The 14,590-nt window shown below is 47.3% G+C and overlaps 6 protein-coding genes across 6 annotated transcripts; 2 read left to right on the top strand and 4 right to left on the bottom strand.

The window, feature by feature from the left end:
* BDV37DRAFT_10055 (uncharacterized protein) lies at positions 1-429 on the bottom strand. Its single transcript, XM_032078176.1, has one exon. It carries the CDS (start codon positions 344-346, stop codon positions 89-91), a length of 258 nt encoding a protein of 85 aa, XP_031936565.1. The 5' UTR covers positions 347-429; the 3' UTR covers positions 1-88.
* A 759-nt stretch (positions 430-1,188) lies between these two features.
* BDV37DRAFT_290447 (putative HLH DNA binding domain protein) lies at positions 1,189-2,519 on the bottom strand (the record flags this gene model as incomplete). The annotated part of the gene is made up of 2 exons (XM_032088712.1): positions 2,337-2,519; positions 1,189-2,284 (listed from the first exon to the last, which is right to left on the bottom strand). The coding sequence occupies exons 1-2, from the start codon at positions 2,390-2,392 to the stop codon at positions 1,189-1,191; spliced, it is 1,152 nt and encodes a 383-aa protein (XP_031936564.1). The 5' UTR covers positions 2,393-2,519.
* A 4,174-nt stretch (positions 2,520-6,693) lies between these two features.
* Positions 6,694-7,299, top strand: BDV37DRAFT_261311 (uncharacterized protein). The gene has a single exon (XM_032083305.1). The coding sequence runs from the start codon at positions 6,921-6,923 to the stop codon at positions 7,152-7,154; it is 234 nt and encodes a 77-aa protein (XP_031936563.1). The 5' UTR covers positions 6,694-6,920; the 3' UTR covers positions 7,155-7,299.
* Positions 7,300-8,899: 1,600 nt separating this feature from the next.
* Positions 8,900-11,411, bottom strand: ecm33 (GPI-anchored protein Ecm33). Its single transcript, XM_032083304.1, has 4 exons — positions 11,054-11,411; positions 10,813-10,892; positions 9,915-10,752; positions 8,900-9,851 (listed from the first exon to the last, which is right to left on the bottom strand). The coding sequence occupies exons 2-4, from the start codon at positions 10,874-10,876 to the stop codon at positions 9,557-9,559; spliced, it is 1,197 nt and encodes a 398-aa protein (XP_031936562.1). The 5' UTR covers positions 10,877-10,892; positions 11,054-11,411; the 3' UTR covers positions 8,900-9,556.
* On the bottom strand, positions 10,976-11,472 carry BDV37DRAFT_275469 (uncharacterized protein; the record flags this gene model as incomplete). The annotated part of the gene is made up of 4 exons (XM_032085400.1): positions 10,976-11,017; positions 11,104-11,220; positions 11,301-11,393; positions 11,440-11,472. 4 exons carry the CDS (start codon positions 11,470-11,472, stop codon positions 10,976-10,978), a joined length of 285 nt encoding a protein of 94 aa, XP_031936561.1.
* Positions 11,473-13,841: 2,369 nt separating this feature from the next.
* Positions 13,842-14,532, top strand: BDV37DRAFT_261304 (uncharacterized protein). Its single transcript, XM_032083303.1, has 2 exons — positions 13,842-14,008; positions 14,055-14,532. The coding sequence occupies exons 1-2, from the start codon at positions 13,887-13,889 to the stop codon at positions 14,173-14,175; spliced, it is 243 nt and encodes an 80-aa protein (XP_031936560.1). The 5' UTR covers positions 13,842-13,886; the 3' UTR covers positions 14,176-14,532.
* Positions 14,533-14,590: the final 58 nt, after the last annotated feature.

Raw genomic sequence — 14,590 nt, 5'->3', positions numbered from 1 at the left:
AAAAAAAAAAAAAAAGTAAAAAAATAAAATAAAATACAATAAAGGGGAAGAAAGACTTGAGAAACCAAACGAATGGATGTGACGGTCGTCAAGAAGAGAAGAAGAATATTATGATTACAAGACTTGCAACAGGCAAGATGTGAACAAGACCGTGTCGAAGGAGAAGGAAACGAAGGGGAAAAATCAGAAAACAATAGCTTCTCGAACACGATGAAATGGGGGGAATTGAAGGTACCACCTGCGGATGGAAAAGTCCAGACAAACACGCTTCGGGATTGGCGTTCACGTTACTTTTTATAGTTGCATGAGAGATTCCACCACCAAATCCCATCCTGACTCCGTCCATACCTGTCCCCAAGTTTTATTTCTCGGCCCTACGCCATTCATTCCTGAGAACTCTTCCCCACTAACATCAATGCATCCGCCTCGAAGTCCCTGAGAAATCAAAAGCAAAAAGACCACAAATTCATGATGTCGCTCGGCATTCCGACGAAAAGGTCTTTGTCTTCTTGGCACACGCGCGGCCAATGGGACCCGTGCAATTCGTCCGCCTTTGGGACTTGGATCAATTGGATCAGGGGTTTTCCATTCCATGCGAACGGAGTCTTAATGATAGTGAGAAGAAGAAGAATAGTAATAATAATAATTTATTCAACCACATTCGCTCTATGTTCGTGTTCGCTTTAAAGAGGACATGGATACATACAAAAAGGAAAACATTGGAAAATCAACCGAAATCAACCGTACATATATCTTTGTATAGATATTGAGGGAAGAAAACTCCCCGTGCACTCCGAAAACCCCCCAGGGAACCAAAAGATAAAGATCACCAATCCCAATATGGACAAAGGAAAGAAATTATATATCTCAACACGAGGGAAAAAAAAAAAAGGAAAAGAAATCCGGGCAACTCTCAATCCCTGACCCAATTTTTAATGTACACCACACTTGCTCCAGTTCGCCAGGATCCAGTGAAAACAAGAAGACAATGGCCCTGAGCAAGACATCCCGGTGTAAGTAATCCGTCCTGATGGAAAATCAAATGGTACAATGCCACGCTATGCGAGAAAAACACAATGAAAACAGCAGAATCGACTCCAAATCACAACTCTATGCCCAAGGACAAGGAAATTCATTACAAGGCCAAGCAGGGGTTCTGTGTTTGAGGCAACATGTCCAGCCACCATCTCACGGGGATGGAATCATGGACTGGCGCCGCGATGCGGGAACCGAAAAAGTCGATTGTGTGAAGACGGGCGACGAAGGCCCGGTCACTGGGGGTGAATGGCTAAGGAAGCTCTGCGAAAAGGATTGGGAAGACCCGGTGTGTGGCGGGTCGAAGCGGGAGGCCTCTGTGCCATTCACGGCGATCTCGTCGCAGAAGACACGCAGGCCAGGCAGCATGTTGCGCGGCCTGGAATCGGAAAGCTGGACAAGAGACTGGGGGCTTGGCTGTTCGGTCTTGGGCGACCGGAACATGTGTTCATAGGACTTCAGCTGGAGCTCAAGCGCTTGGTTACGCTCCTCCAATAGCTGGTTTTCTTGCTTCAAAGACTTGATCTGTTGCTGAGCGGACTGGTTCTGCTGCTGGAGGTTGGCGATCAACTGCTGAAGTTGCATGCACCGGATTTGAGGTTGAAGCTTCTCAGACAGCTGGCGAGGCATCTCATTTTCCTGGCGAATCAGGTGGACAATGATCAGAAGCATGAAATCGATGAGGAAAATGGCCCCCTGCACGATGTGCTCCTTCGACTCGGGAAGACTCTTGGATGGATTCCACCCGGCCCGTTCAAGGAAGAAGTCATGAATACGACTGTCGAGCTCACGGTGCAGCTGGCTCAAGTTCTTTCGTCGGTTGCCCTCTGCAATGCGGTGCTTCTCCCTCTGGTCGTCACACTCGCCCGTGATCATGCTCCCCTTACGCTTGCGGCCACACAGTTGCTGCAGTGGAGGCTTGCGGTTAATATGCTTTGGGGCGATCAAGTTCACAAGGTCGGCGGAAGAAAGATCCTGGGGCCATTCAAACATCTTCTGAGACTCGGGCCATGAGCTATCGGCTGAATTGGCAGGCGAAGGGGGCGTAACAATGTGTTCGGATGCCGGCCATGGTGACTTGACGGGGAACGATTCTTGGGAGCTGGGAGGGCTAGGAGCAAAGATCTTGGAGGCCAAAGGGTTGAAGGGCCCGCGAGGCAATGGGTCTACGCGGGGCAGGGGTGGTAGCCGACGGTCGTCGGTCATTTCTGTTGCGTTACTAGGAGCGTTGGCGATAGAACGGACGCTTCTGGGAGGCCATGTTAGTTATGCGTCCAGCAATAGTGACAGTCATATCTTACGGGAGGGAGCAGCGCCGTGAGATGTCATCAGTCATGGAACTCATATCTTCAAACATGGCAGCTGCGGTTGCCTAAAGTTTGGAGATAAGGTGAGGTGCAGCGGGAGGATATGTATGTCTTAGTAGAGTGGATGACCCGGTGAGATGCCGATATGTACGATGCGTCGATATGTGCGGATGTCTGAGATTGATATAAACAAATGTCTCTGGGGAGGATAGATCGACGAGGGTTTCAGAGCGGGAAAGAGAGTTGATAATAAATTAGTCTTGAGGTCAAAGGCACGAAGTAAGGGCTGGTGATGAAACAATCAAGGGAGGCCTGTTGCTATGGGAGAGCAAGAAGGGATCAGACGAGAGAGTAGTCAGGCTGATCCACGAGGTATAGACAAGATGAAGAACAGAATGCTTCCCGAAGGGTACGGTGCGATCCGCTGCATGTTTTATATCTTTGCAGCTGGTGAACGAGGAGCGAAATGGATCTCAATAACCCAAAGTAGCAGGGGAGAGGGGGGCGAGAATGGATTGTGGCGGCGCTCAGGGCTCCATGGAGCACTGCAGCAATCGATAGAGTGAAGATGGAGATGTATCATGTTGAAGATCTGCGCTCATCTCGATAGGGAAGTGGATTTTGATTAGGGTGTGGATGTACTTTCCGACAATGACATACAGATCTCTCTTTTCGATCAATAGTATTATTTGGGTTTTTGCTTTTACAAATAATTCTAAAATAATAATAGATCTTGTTATTAGTCTGTTGTTATTATTGTTCCTGTTCTGAAGTAATGCTCTGATCTCCTATAATAGAAAACTAGGGACTATTTTCCATTTTCTTCGTCCCTTCTTTATTTTTTCAAATATTATTATTAATATTTTTTGTATATGCATATAAAAGACAGAAAAAAAAAAAAATAAATAAATAAATCCAGAAATAAATATACATATTACATGAAATAAATAATTCATAGTAACAATAATAATACGATTTTGTTCCCCCCTACAGTCCGGTATTGCATGTCCGGATCCCCGATAGAGGTCGAAAGTTAGGGCATCATCGAGCCTCCTGTCCGTAAGAGACGCCAGTAAACTCCTACTACTTACATGTGTGTATCTGCAGCCCACTTCATCCCTTCCGGTCTCCATGAGGCCGCGGGGAAGTAGCCTCAACCTTCCGCAAAGTTCAACAGACCCCATTTAGTGTCCTTCTGGGAGAGACTCGTCCGAATCTCTGTCACAAAATGGGCACAGACGCGAGGCCGAGACGATCGACGAATCAACGTGCTATGATCGCGAGGCCCTCATTTTGAATAGAACGTATTCACGGCCCTTGATTTGTCACCAATGCAATGGTTTGAATTCGATCTACACGGGCCATAGAAGGTAAATGCATCGAATCCCCTTGCTTCGACCTCTTCAATAGTCCATCTGGGCCAATGGCCGTCAACCATCCGGTTGTGTCTCCTCTTAATCTACCTAGGAGAGCATCGTATTCCTTCCCTACCCTTCCCAAATCTGGAGACCCGTGAGGATTAAGTAAAAATAGTGCCCATTGTCTGCAGCCATGCGCAGGCATTGTGGCTGTTGCGGAACTGGTTCCGGTGCTTGTCCGATAGATGTCCAAGACATAGGTTCGGAGAAATCCCTGGGGGGACCCAGGATGCTACCAGCTATTCTAGATCGTGAGCATCATCTACAAGCAGCTCAGATCGGACATGCGCGAGTTGCAGCAACAGCCATGATGAGACCAGGGGAACACCTGGCCTCTGGGTGGGTTCGATCGCCCAAGCGATGGAGTCCTCCGTTCTCGATTTACAATGTATCTACATCCAGTCATCTTGCAGCAGGGTTCCATCCCGACTCCCCTGTCTAGTGTGGCACACAGTGAGGGACCTAGAATATTCGAAAGATGGACAAAAATACCAATGGAGCACCTTGACGCACCATGATAATGAACCATACATTAACATCCGACGCACAGGCGGACGCAGGTTCCCCGAGGTAAATCCTTCCTCCGCAGGAGGTGTTCAGGGCCAGATAGCACGAAGCAAGGATTCTGGGGCAGAGAGAAAATCATCCACACATCAAGAGGTACCTGAGACATCCTCTGTGAGGAGTCGGTGCCTACCAGACGTTGAATGTTTAACATGACCACATCGACCAATACTGGATCTCGACGCCATCGCATCAGAATCCACATCATCAGCGAGTATAGCCGAATGCGGCCGGGACGCTACTTTCCTAGCTTTCATGGAGGAAGGGGGTCAAAACACAGAGTTTCTGATCGTCACAGCCCCCGAGACAGACCCATACACTTGGGTCACCGGGAAATCCCAGTGACCAGGATCTGACGGCTGTCAGACCCAACGATTATTAGTTCTGGACTCTTTTTTTCTGATTTTGGTTAATACTGTGTTTAAGGCTGTCACCTGCAACTGAGCCTAGTGATTTGGAATTGGTTGTTGGATGACGTCTCCAACGGGAGTGACGGATTCAGATCGCTCGAGGAGCTTCATGAGATCCACCCCACAGGCCAGGGTGGAGGGGTTACCCAGTGTAATCGCTCCGTGAAGGAGATTCGCAATGCTAGGATTATTATGCTGGTCATTAGCCCATGAGGTCGGCGGCTTGGCCGTCCATCATCCCTACCCGGGAACCTTGAGGCAGAGCCCGGGGACGGAGTACTTCGGTGGAGAGGAAGAGAAGCGGACGACCCAAATACGGCAGGCATATGGAGATCAAATTCAAACAGTACAAACAAGCGTAACAGCCCAGATGATGTGTGGACTGTTTTGACCCCGTTAGGATGGTTAGTGGTGGGTCTCGTGGCAGCCCGGATAAGATCTGTCATATTCGAAAATCTAGGGATCGACGGGTGAGGATGAAGAATTCAGTGGGCCTCATGCATCTAGCAAGTGTTCTTTCTCTCAGCTAGCCCCACGTTCCGTACTCGCGCATCCCTTGGGAGCCATGAGGCTATAGCCTATGAGTACCCAAAGATTGGTCTTGGTCATTCCCGGATTGACACTGGATATAGCAGTCCCGTGTTATTTTTTTTTTCCCACTTTGCACCCGTTTTCCCCGTTACGATGGTGGATGATTCGTTTCTTTACCCGATTGGGGGAGTTTCGCTTTAGACTGACTCTGAACGTTAGCAGCCAACCCACAAGGGCTTTTAATTAAGCACCACTATACACGAAATTCAGGACTAGGGGTGCCCCGGTTCCCTTAGCTTGATGAGTTGGCAATACCTCCATCTATGTATCCAATTCTTGAAGACAGCCGTGACAGAGGTCAGAATCAAGACGAGCACACCATGATGAACCCCTGTTTGAACCAAGAAACTCAACCTGGCACGTACTCGTCACCCAGGCACGAACTCTTTTCGAAACTCAAAAAAAAGGACCATCACGTACACACACACAGACGTCTGTATGCATGTAGCTAAGGACATACATCGCATACGTACCTTTTTTGCAAGTTGGGGTCCTCTCCAACCATGTCCATCCCAGAACCAGTCATGTGTACCTACATAGAACCTTCACGATACCACCGAAATTGTCCGAGTGGCCTGGGGTTTGGTCAATTCCTCATCTATTTTCCGATATCCCATGGTCTGGAAGAGTCGATACTCCATCATCCGGCCTGTTATTGGTGACCCGGCCTGTGGGAGCAGGAATCGATGAGAGGGGGACGTGTGAGGTTTGAACCTTAATCGGCCATCCTCCAGTTGCAAGGGCTCCCCTTCCCTTGGGAAGTTCTCTCTCGGATCTCATCCACACCAACGGGTTTGCACATTTGACTCCAGTCATTCGGACTGCGATGTGCGATTGAGGATTCTGATGCACGCTCCTGGTTACTTCATAAGGTCGAGCTATTGTGTTGGTGGTGTTACACGGCAGGATATCCGGCGGGGGTCAGTGCAATAGCACCAATCTTATTAGTACCGACTAGCTGCCTCGCCTTAGGGCACGATCAACATCACCGACCACGGTCAAATGGAATCCTTCAATTGCGAACACTCAATCTACACATTTGCCACCCTGAGGCGAAAGGTTAATAATAATAATTATTATCAAACCCTCCCCCAAAAGAGTAAGTCATAAATAAATGGACGTCACGACAAAAACGCCTCAACGGGAACCCCCAACTCTCGCCACGGTAACTCGAACAATCTCAAACAATCTGATACATCACATTGGCCCCAGAAGCCCTACCCACCACAGACCAACCTATCAACCACACAGACACTCAACGCCTCCTACCGGTTTCACAGCGCACACCCATACATACATTAACGAACCTGCATCATTACTACATGCATACAACTGCTACCCTCAGAACAGGGGATATCCCTCACCAGGGCTAACCCTGCGCAAATGGGGACAACATGTATCAAGTCTCATCCATTCGCTGGGAGGTGGCCACGAAGGCATTTCTCTACCGGACTGGGGGCGAGATTCGATGTCTAAGTTAATCGACTCGTGCTCGTGTTTCAGGTTGTGGCTCTGGTCCCCTCCCAATAGTTTATTGCCGCCGGCATAATATTATTAGCATATGTGCGTACCTACATCCAACCTTTCTTTGATATATGCATGCAGTGCCTCTTTCCCTTTTTCCTTGTATTCTCTATTACGCACATACAGAGACAGTGGTCCATTATCCACTCCTGCAAGGATCACCTACGTCTGCTGAACAGCGCGCAGACAAGCCAAGTCGTATTCTTTGTATGACGATAGCAAGGTATTCATCCACATTGACCATTATTGCCACCGAGTCCACGAAGCCCAAAACCTTCCTTCCTACCTGCCTACTACGACACTAGACCAAACCAACGCATGCTCCAGGACGACCGAGCAGCGTAGCGTACCAGATACAGCACCGTCCAACACCACGTAGAACCGGTCTCTCAAGGCCAAGCACAGCCAATTTGACCAACACGCCGAAGAACAGACAGTTAACCACCTTACATTAGCTCTCCCGACTAAACCCTAGCCTAGAAAAGAAAGAGAGAAAAAAAAAAGAAAACAAAACAAAACAAAACAAAACAAAACAAAACCTGAGGCATACCGCCGCCAGAAGCGGCAGGTAGTATCGCATCAAAGCTGCAAGGCATGGGCAATTGTATCTATCATATCAAGCCCACCGCATTCCAAATCGACCAAGCTTTCGGGTCCCAGTTTCTATTTCTTTCCTGGGTTCCATAATGCTTTCACTCGTCGGTACCCAATTCCAATAAATACAGGGCTTCCTCACTTGTCGAAATGCCGGGGGAAAAAAAAAAAAAAAAAAAAAAAAAGACAGCCCCAGCAAATCCCGGTTGTCAAAAACTCAGGTCCCCATCTTATCCTGTCTATCACCGAAGGGAGAGAGATACAGTCATTCACGGGGATCGGGAGGGAAACTCAATGAACAGCCACTGCTTACTCGGAAAGGGCAAGATATCCACTGCAAACCCCATGCTCCATTGAACGTAAAAACGCAATGTCAACCCGTACATAAACAGAATAGTCTCCTTTTATCCACATTTCCCAAAGTGTGCCGGGCAGAGCTACCTGTCCATCTGGGACAAAAGTACCCAAGCCGAGAGGGAACTTCCCACAATATCCACACCAACGGGAAATAAGACGTAGGGAGGTTAGACGAACAATCACATAAAACATAGATAATAATCATAATCATAATCATAATACCAGAATAGACATGCATAAGAGTCAAGAGAGAGAGAGAGAGAGAAGGGAAAGGAACCCGCGGCTCGACCCTCCCTCTCTCTTCCACATGGTCGAAACCTAGGAATTTTGTTCCGGTCACACCAGATAGTAGATACACGATCAGGTCCACGAGTCCCCAGTATCTATCGGCCTCAGACCTAATAATTACGCAGACTATCCATCACTTTCTTGTTTTCGTGGTGGTTATCTTGTCCTGGGAACTCTCTCTCTCTCTATCTCCAATATTTAAACATTAGAGCCCACCAGCACGGGTCGATTTCCGGCACCTTAAATTTCTTGCACCCTAGTTTCCATCTATCTACTTTTTGCTTCCCGGGTGGGTATTCATCTATCTCCCTTTGTTGACTTCCCACTCCTCTTCACTCACTCTGCCTGGTCCCCACAATGGTGCATATTGGTGTTTATTTGCAAGGGAGGGGTGGAATGCAACAGATATAGATCTGTCAATTGAAACTATATCGGATCGACAGAGGCGGATCATCGTTCTCTGTCGAAGTGGAACAGCTCAGCCACCCCTTAAGATAGGATATTAATACCATGATACCGAATATTCAAGTAGAGAGGTGCCGTTCTGGTCACGATTTGTCAAAGGTAAAACCTTAACAGGGACATCCTGACGGGAGGTGATTGCAGGACTCTTTCCGCATGAAGCTGTAGAAGGAGAACACCCACCGTGCGAAATGACTCGTCAATTTGTCTGCATCCATTGAAGAACATTTTTTGTTGGAGAAGGAACCCATGTAGGCACACCTGTACGAAGCACATACCCTCCCACGGGCCGCTGTGTGCTAAATGCTCCTGGAGATAACGCGTCCCGTTCTGAGATCCATCTCCGTTGGCTGAATCGTGCACGATCTCAGAACCGCCTCGGTTGCGATAGGTGCAGTACAGTATCGGTCGGAAGGGGAGCTGCCATGCTTGACCTGCATCTTTCTGTTTTTCATGCCAGAGACTCTAGTGCAACTCCGATTACTACTACATGCCTGCAGGAAGATAGCTCCCTACAACCAAAGAGTTATTGATTTACGAAAGTCATTCACAATCTTACCTACAGCACAAACTGTCCTGGAAGTGGCCAAAGAATAAAAACGTTTATGACACAAATACATCATCTGAAAAGGAGCGCTATAAAACAAGACTTTAGACGCCTGTCTTCAACAAAGCGTGTGGCCCGCACGTAATTACTGATATCAAGCACGCTGGCTTGCCTCGAGACCGACACGAGTGAGCGGCTTCAGACATATTAACCACCAATTGCAATTTCATACAAAGTGAGACAAAAAAAAAAGCTGGTGCATCAGCTGGCAGTTTCAGATATCCACTGAGAGCGACAAACCAGACTGCGAATTTGCTCAAACAAAGTTCAATTATAGTCATAAAAACCAAGCACAGGAATCAATATACCCATTGCCTATTAAGCAACTCTACACGGTAGTAAGTGGAGTCCGATCAAAGAAATAACAAAGTGCACAACGGTTTGGTATCGAGGAGTCCTTTACAGAGCGTACTGGACAAGGGCACCGAAGACGGCGGCCAAGCCCATGGCAGGCATGGAAGACACATCGAGAGCAGAGGCAGCACCGGTAGAGGTGGCAGAAGCCTTGCCAGTGGAAGTGGTAGAGCCAGACTTGCCATCACGGGTCTCGGGGTTCTCGGTGGTCTTGCAGGTTTCCGTGCCCTTGATGACCTCGCGGTTCTTGGCCATCTTGTCAAAGGTAGTGCAGCTGATGTTACCAGTGCTCTGCATGTTGAAGTCACCACGAACCAACTTAAGGGAGTCAAGGTGGGCCCTAAAAGATATCGTTAGAACGAATTTTCAGATTTTTCATGGCATTGCAAGTTTCCAAACTTACTCGTTGAATTCACCGCTGAAATCAATAGCACCGGTGACAGTCTCAAGCTTGGGGAAGTCAATGGTGTTAAGCTTGTCACTGCGGGCAATCTGGAAGCCACCGTTGACAGTCTTGAGCACGGGCATGCTGATGTTGCTGAGCTTGCTGTTGTCGTTGAAGATCAAGTCGCTGGTCTCGGTAAGGTTAGGAGCACTGAACGACTGGAACTTGTTACCCCAGAAGCCGAGCTGGCCCTTGAGCTTCTCCAAAGAGGGGACGGAAACCGAGCTGACGTTACGGAAGGTCATGTTCTGACCAGTACCAAGGTTGGGGAATTCAATCTCGAGACCGTCCATGTTACCAGCGAAGTTGATGAGAGCAGTAGCGTTCTTCAGGTTGTTGACGTTGACGGTCTTCAGGTTGGTGTTCTCAGTGATATCGAAGCCGCCGACGGTCTCAAGCGAAATACCGTTAAGGCTGCTCAAACCAGTGTTGGTAATGACGACACTACCGGCTTCCGTAACACCCTTGGTGAAGTCCAGGCTCTGGAGCTGAGGCAGAGCAGTAAATTCGATCGAGCCAACCTTGGTGAGCGAGCCGAAGCTGAGGGTAGTCAGGGTGGTAAGACCGGTCAGCTTGAAGGTGTCGCCAATGGAGTTCAACGAAGAAGCAGAGAAGCCGGTCATGTTGGAAGCACCATCGCAGCTGAGCGAACCGGAGATCTGCTTGATTCCATTGAGTTGAAGATCGCCGGTGTATTTTCCGGAGACCTCAACATCTCCCTTAAGGGTGCTACAGCTAGAGTAGCCGTCGGCATCGCTCTGGTTCTCGATCTTAATGGTGTCACCCTTGCCGCAGTCTATGTCCATGGTTAGTCATTGGTTTTGAATCTTGTTTCTGTGCGCTATTCTTCACTTACTGTCGCTAGCAGCAAAGGCAGCCTGGGCCGCAACCAGGGCGGGAAGAGCGTATTTGATGAACATTGTTATGCGATTCCTTCTATTGGAGATGGTGTCAGTACGTTGGGCACGATCAAGAACTTTCTTCAAACAGGCAACCAGGGTTTAGTCGCGCACGCAGTCTCAGGTATCGGTATACCCAAGTGGAACACATTGAAAGATTGTCTGAGTATTGAATAGATAATGGAAGCCTTCACTTACTAATAATCTTGTGGACTACTTGAGTATGAGGGGCGATGTTTAGCCCTTACCAGATAACAGTAGCGCAAAGTCGCGAAGAGTTGAAAGAGGGGTGGGATTCCAAGATAAATAAACGAGTGGAAGAAAGATAGAGCTTCAACGAAAGAGAAGCTGGTTGATGATGATTCCTCAGCGAAAGGATGTGCACAGATTTGGTAGGCACGTCTTAACAGAAAAGAGAAGAAAGGAGAGGAAGAGAAAGAGAGACTGGGATGGCGAAGAAAAGCGTCAGAAGAGGGAAGGAAGGATTGGCTTTCCAGGAGCGCAAGAAAGGAGTCGTCGTGGCCCGAGGACGGTGGACCTGAGACCGGGGGGGTCCCTCCTTGCTATGGCCAAAAATTAATTACGTTACTAGTACGTGTATCACCACGGTAATCCATTCTTTTTTATTTTTGAACCCTCTTTTTTGTTTCGCATTGGAGAACATTATTACCGGATGCATTGCTAGCAAGAGGGGAAATTCCTGTTTTTTTTCTTTCCTCAGACCGGGAATGAGCCCGTTGTTGCTGCTGAGTTTCCCCTATCGTGTCGCACCTTTCCAATCACCAAGATTCAGGTCCAATTCTGATTCGCTATCGGAGTCTTCCCTTCCCCATCGCCATTGACCATTCATACCAAATTATTGTCTAGTCCGCCCCACTCCTCCGCTGCGTACCTGGATCCCCGTCGGTACAATACTACTGTAGCCGAAATAACAATAATCATAATAAAAACCAAAATAATGATCGGAAAAGTGCCTACACAGGATATAATATCGTCCTTGCGGATATCTATGCATTGCGTACAATTTGGGATATCTACCTTTCTGCTCTCCTGTCGTCCTATCATTTCGTACTAAATTATCAATGTTAATACATCGATAATACTACAAACGGTATCTTGGTATCGAGTATTGTGTATTATGTACAACCTTTGTACGAAGTGTAAGACAAGTTGGTATGCAACAAAATACTGTCTCAAAACAAAGGGCAAGACAAGAAAAATTTTTCCCTGATCTCATAGTGGAGTGACTCTATTTGAACGGATATCCTCAGTATTGAAGTATATACTATAGATACGACTATCAAGATCATCATGGTGATCATTCATTAACAATAATGCAGATTGACAGTCAATTCCCCTTCCAGTACAGAATACCTATAAAGTACTATTTGTACTCTGTATTGGCGCTAGAAGGGGCCAGACTCAGACAGATTACGAGTACCTGGATATCATGGATTTGCATGCAGCTTCGTCCGGAGTATCACTACCACTCACTCCAGCATCTACCTAGGCAATGAAGTGATTAAGCCTGATCACCCCATTCCAAACCGAAACTATTTGCTACGGCCGCCCCCAATTCATACCATATTTAGGAGCAAATGTCATTCCTTCATTTCTCAGAGTCCCTTGAATGCTATTAACGTTAGACAAATTCATTAATTGAGGGTAAATCAAGCCTGCCGTGGCCGATCTGAATTTGCTGGAATCTAGTGGGACCCGCTTCCTTTTCCATTTCTGGTTTGAGAGCCATTGCGAACAGACAACTGGAATGGAGAGTCGCCTACCCAAGTGGTCGGCGACCAACTCTGGCCTCATGCTGACATGCCCATTCATATGTGGCTGTCAGAATCTTCATTCTTGTCATGTCAAGTTGGTTCACTGCCGTTTACTTACATTCTTCTGGCCGCCATCTCATTTTATACTCATGGGTCACCTAACTACTAGTAATCGCTTTACTTCCATGTTGACGATAACTCGATCTACTCCGTAAAACTCAATGTGACCGATTCCACGGTTCGATTTTTCTTTTGTTTCTTGGCCCATGTTTTGGCTGAGCCAGAAGGGTCAGGTACCATGGGTAAAGTGGGTAATTATAGGTCAACCGTTTACCAATGGATGATAAGAATAGGTGAGTCGAGTGGCGAAACCACGGCTGGAACGTCCAATGGATAGTCATCATCACGTGTCGAAGAATACAACGACGGCTGTAATTTCCATACCTCAGCTCTGGCCCACTTGGTCGGATGCTAATGAAGCTAGTGGGACCCATACTAAGCTCCTGTAATTGCGATCTTACCGCACAACGGGGCAACCCGACTCAGTTTAATCTGCACAAACCAACAAAGACGTCTTCTAGACTCTATGCTTGACGCTGACTATACTGCTGTGGCGAATTCTCACTCTCACTCCAGAAATCGAAAATAATATGAAGATCAAGGTAAGATCGACCACGAATCATTCGAATATGGACGTAAACAGAGCCGTCTCTATACAGAATCCGGTCGTCCCCCAGATACAAAGCCATTTTGAGGAATGTTCCAGTTGTTTAGTTGTTTACAATAATTGGGAAAATCAACGGCAGCAGCTTGGCAGATCGATCCTTTTCCTTCTTCATCAACCAGCCTTTGTTAGAAAGAATGCAAGCTGATTGCTTACTTTTCTCGTCGCGATCGGTTTAGGGTTCTCACCCTTCACTCCACTATCGGCCATGGCCCATCCAACTCCACAGCTAGCCGTCGTAACAATCGCTCCTTCCGCGACCTGGTATCGCCGCATGGAGTATTTCGAAAGTACTATTTCGTAATGTACCCTATCTTCTAGCTTCAAGTTCCCTTCCCATCTCACAGTCATGCATTACATCGTAGAAAATGGCTTTTGCTTGGTGTTTGACAGTACATTCCAAACCGTGGCGTTTCCACCTTAACCATACAGAGTACAAAGTCATTACAATTCCATATCCTTGGCATGTTACACCTAGATATACAAGCCTGATGCACTTGGTGCCTTCAAACCCATTAAACTCGTCCACGTAATGCTTCAATGTGAACCCTGGCTTGATCGTCGTATATATTCGAAAAACAGAGAAAGAACCGAAAGCATATCAAGGGTACGTATGCTTCAGATGAGAGCGGCGACGGCACAAGGATATCTTATGTAAGTGCTAGAGTGAATCATGTCCATCCATATCTCATAGTATCAGCTTTCCCGTCCTCACCCTGGTCGTCACAATTACCAAGCTCGGGCAAAGTCGGCTTCTACTAGTAGGTAACTCGGACAATCCCCTAATCGCAACAGCCGATCGGCTTTCACGTTTCCTCTAGAGCGGATATACCTTAGGTTCAAAGGGGATTCTCTCCTGTATTGAGGTCAATCTATTGAAGCCTTCGATCTACATACCTGCGGCAACCTCGTGCCTTGTGACACGCTTCCTGAGATAGCCTAATGGTAGGCCAATCAAATTGTCCGTCTGTCACATGTAGCCAGAGCTTAAGTTATTATCATTATTATTTTTCAACATTTGTCTACGGAGTACACTTCCGTCTGATCCTTTCAATGACTGCTCGCCAATCTGTCCATAGGAAAGGGTTTCAAGTGACTTCTATGTTTTACATATACCTTCCAGGGGATTTGGAATGGCGCGGTAGCAGCTTCAATCCCAATATATATCAAGTATCGAGAGTGTAGATCGAAGTAACCCACCTGCATTGTTCTTTGTTTTCTACAACATTCGACATG

The sequence above is a fragment of the Aspergillus pseudonomiae genome (assembly GCF_009193645.1).
Source record: "Aspergillus pseudonomiae strain CBS 119388 unplaced genomic scaffold BDV37scaffold_101, whole genome shotgun sequence".
Classification (NCBI taxonomy): Eukaryota; Fungi; Ascomycota; class Eurotiomycetes; order Eurotiales; family Aspergillaceae; genus Aspergillus; species Aspergillus pseudonomiae.
Note: the sequence above shows the minus strand (reverse complement) of the source record. Positions and strands in the feature narration are given on the sequence as shown.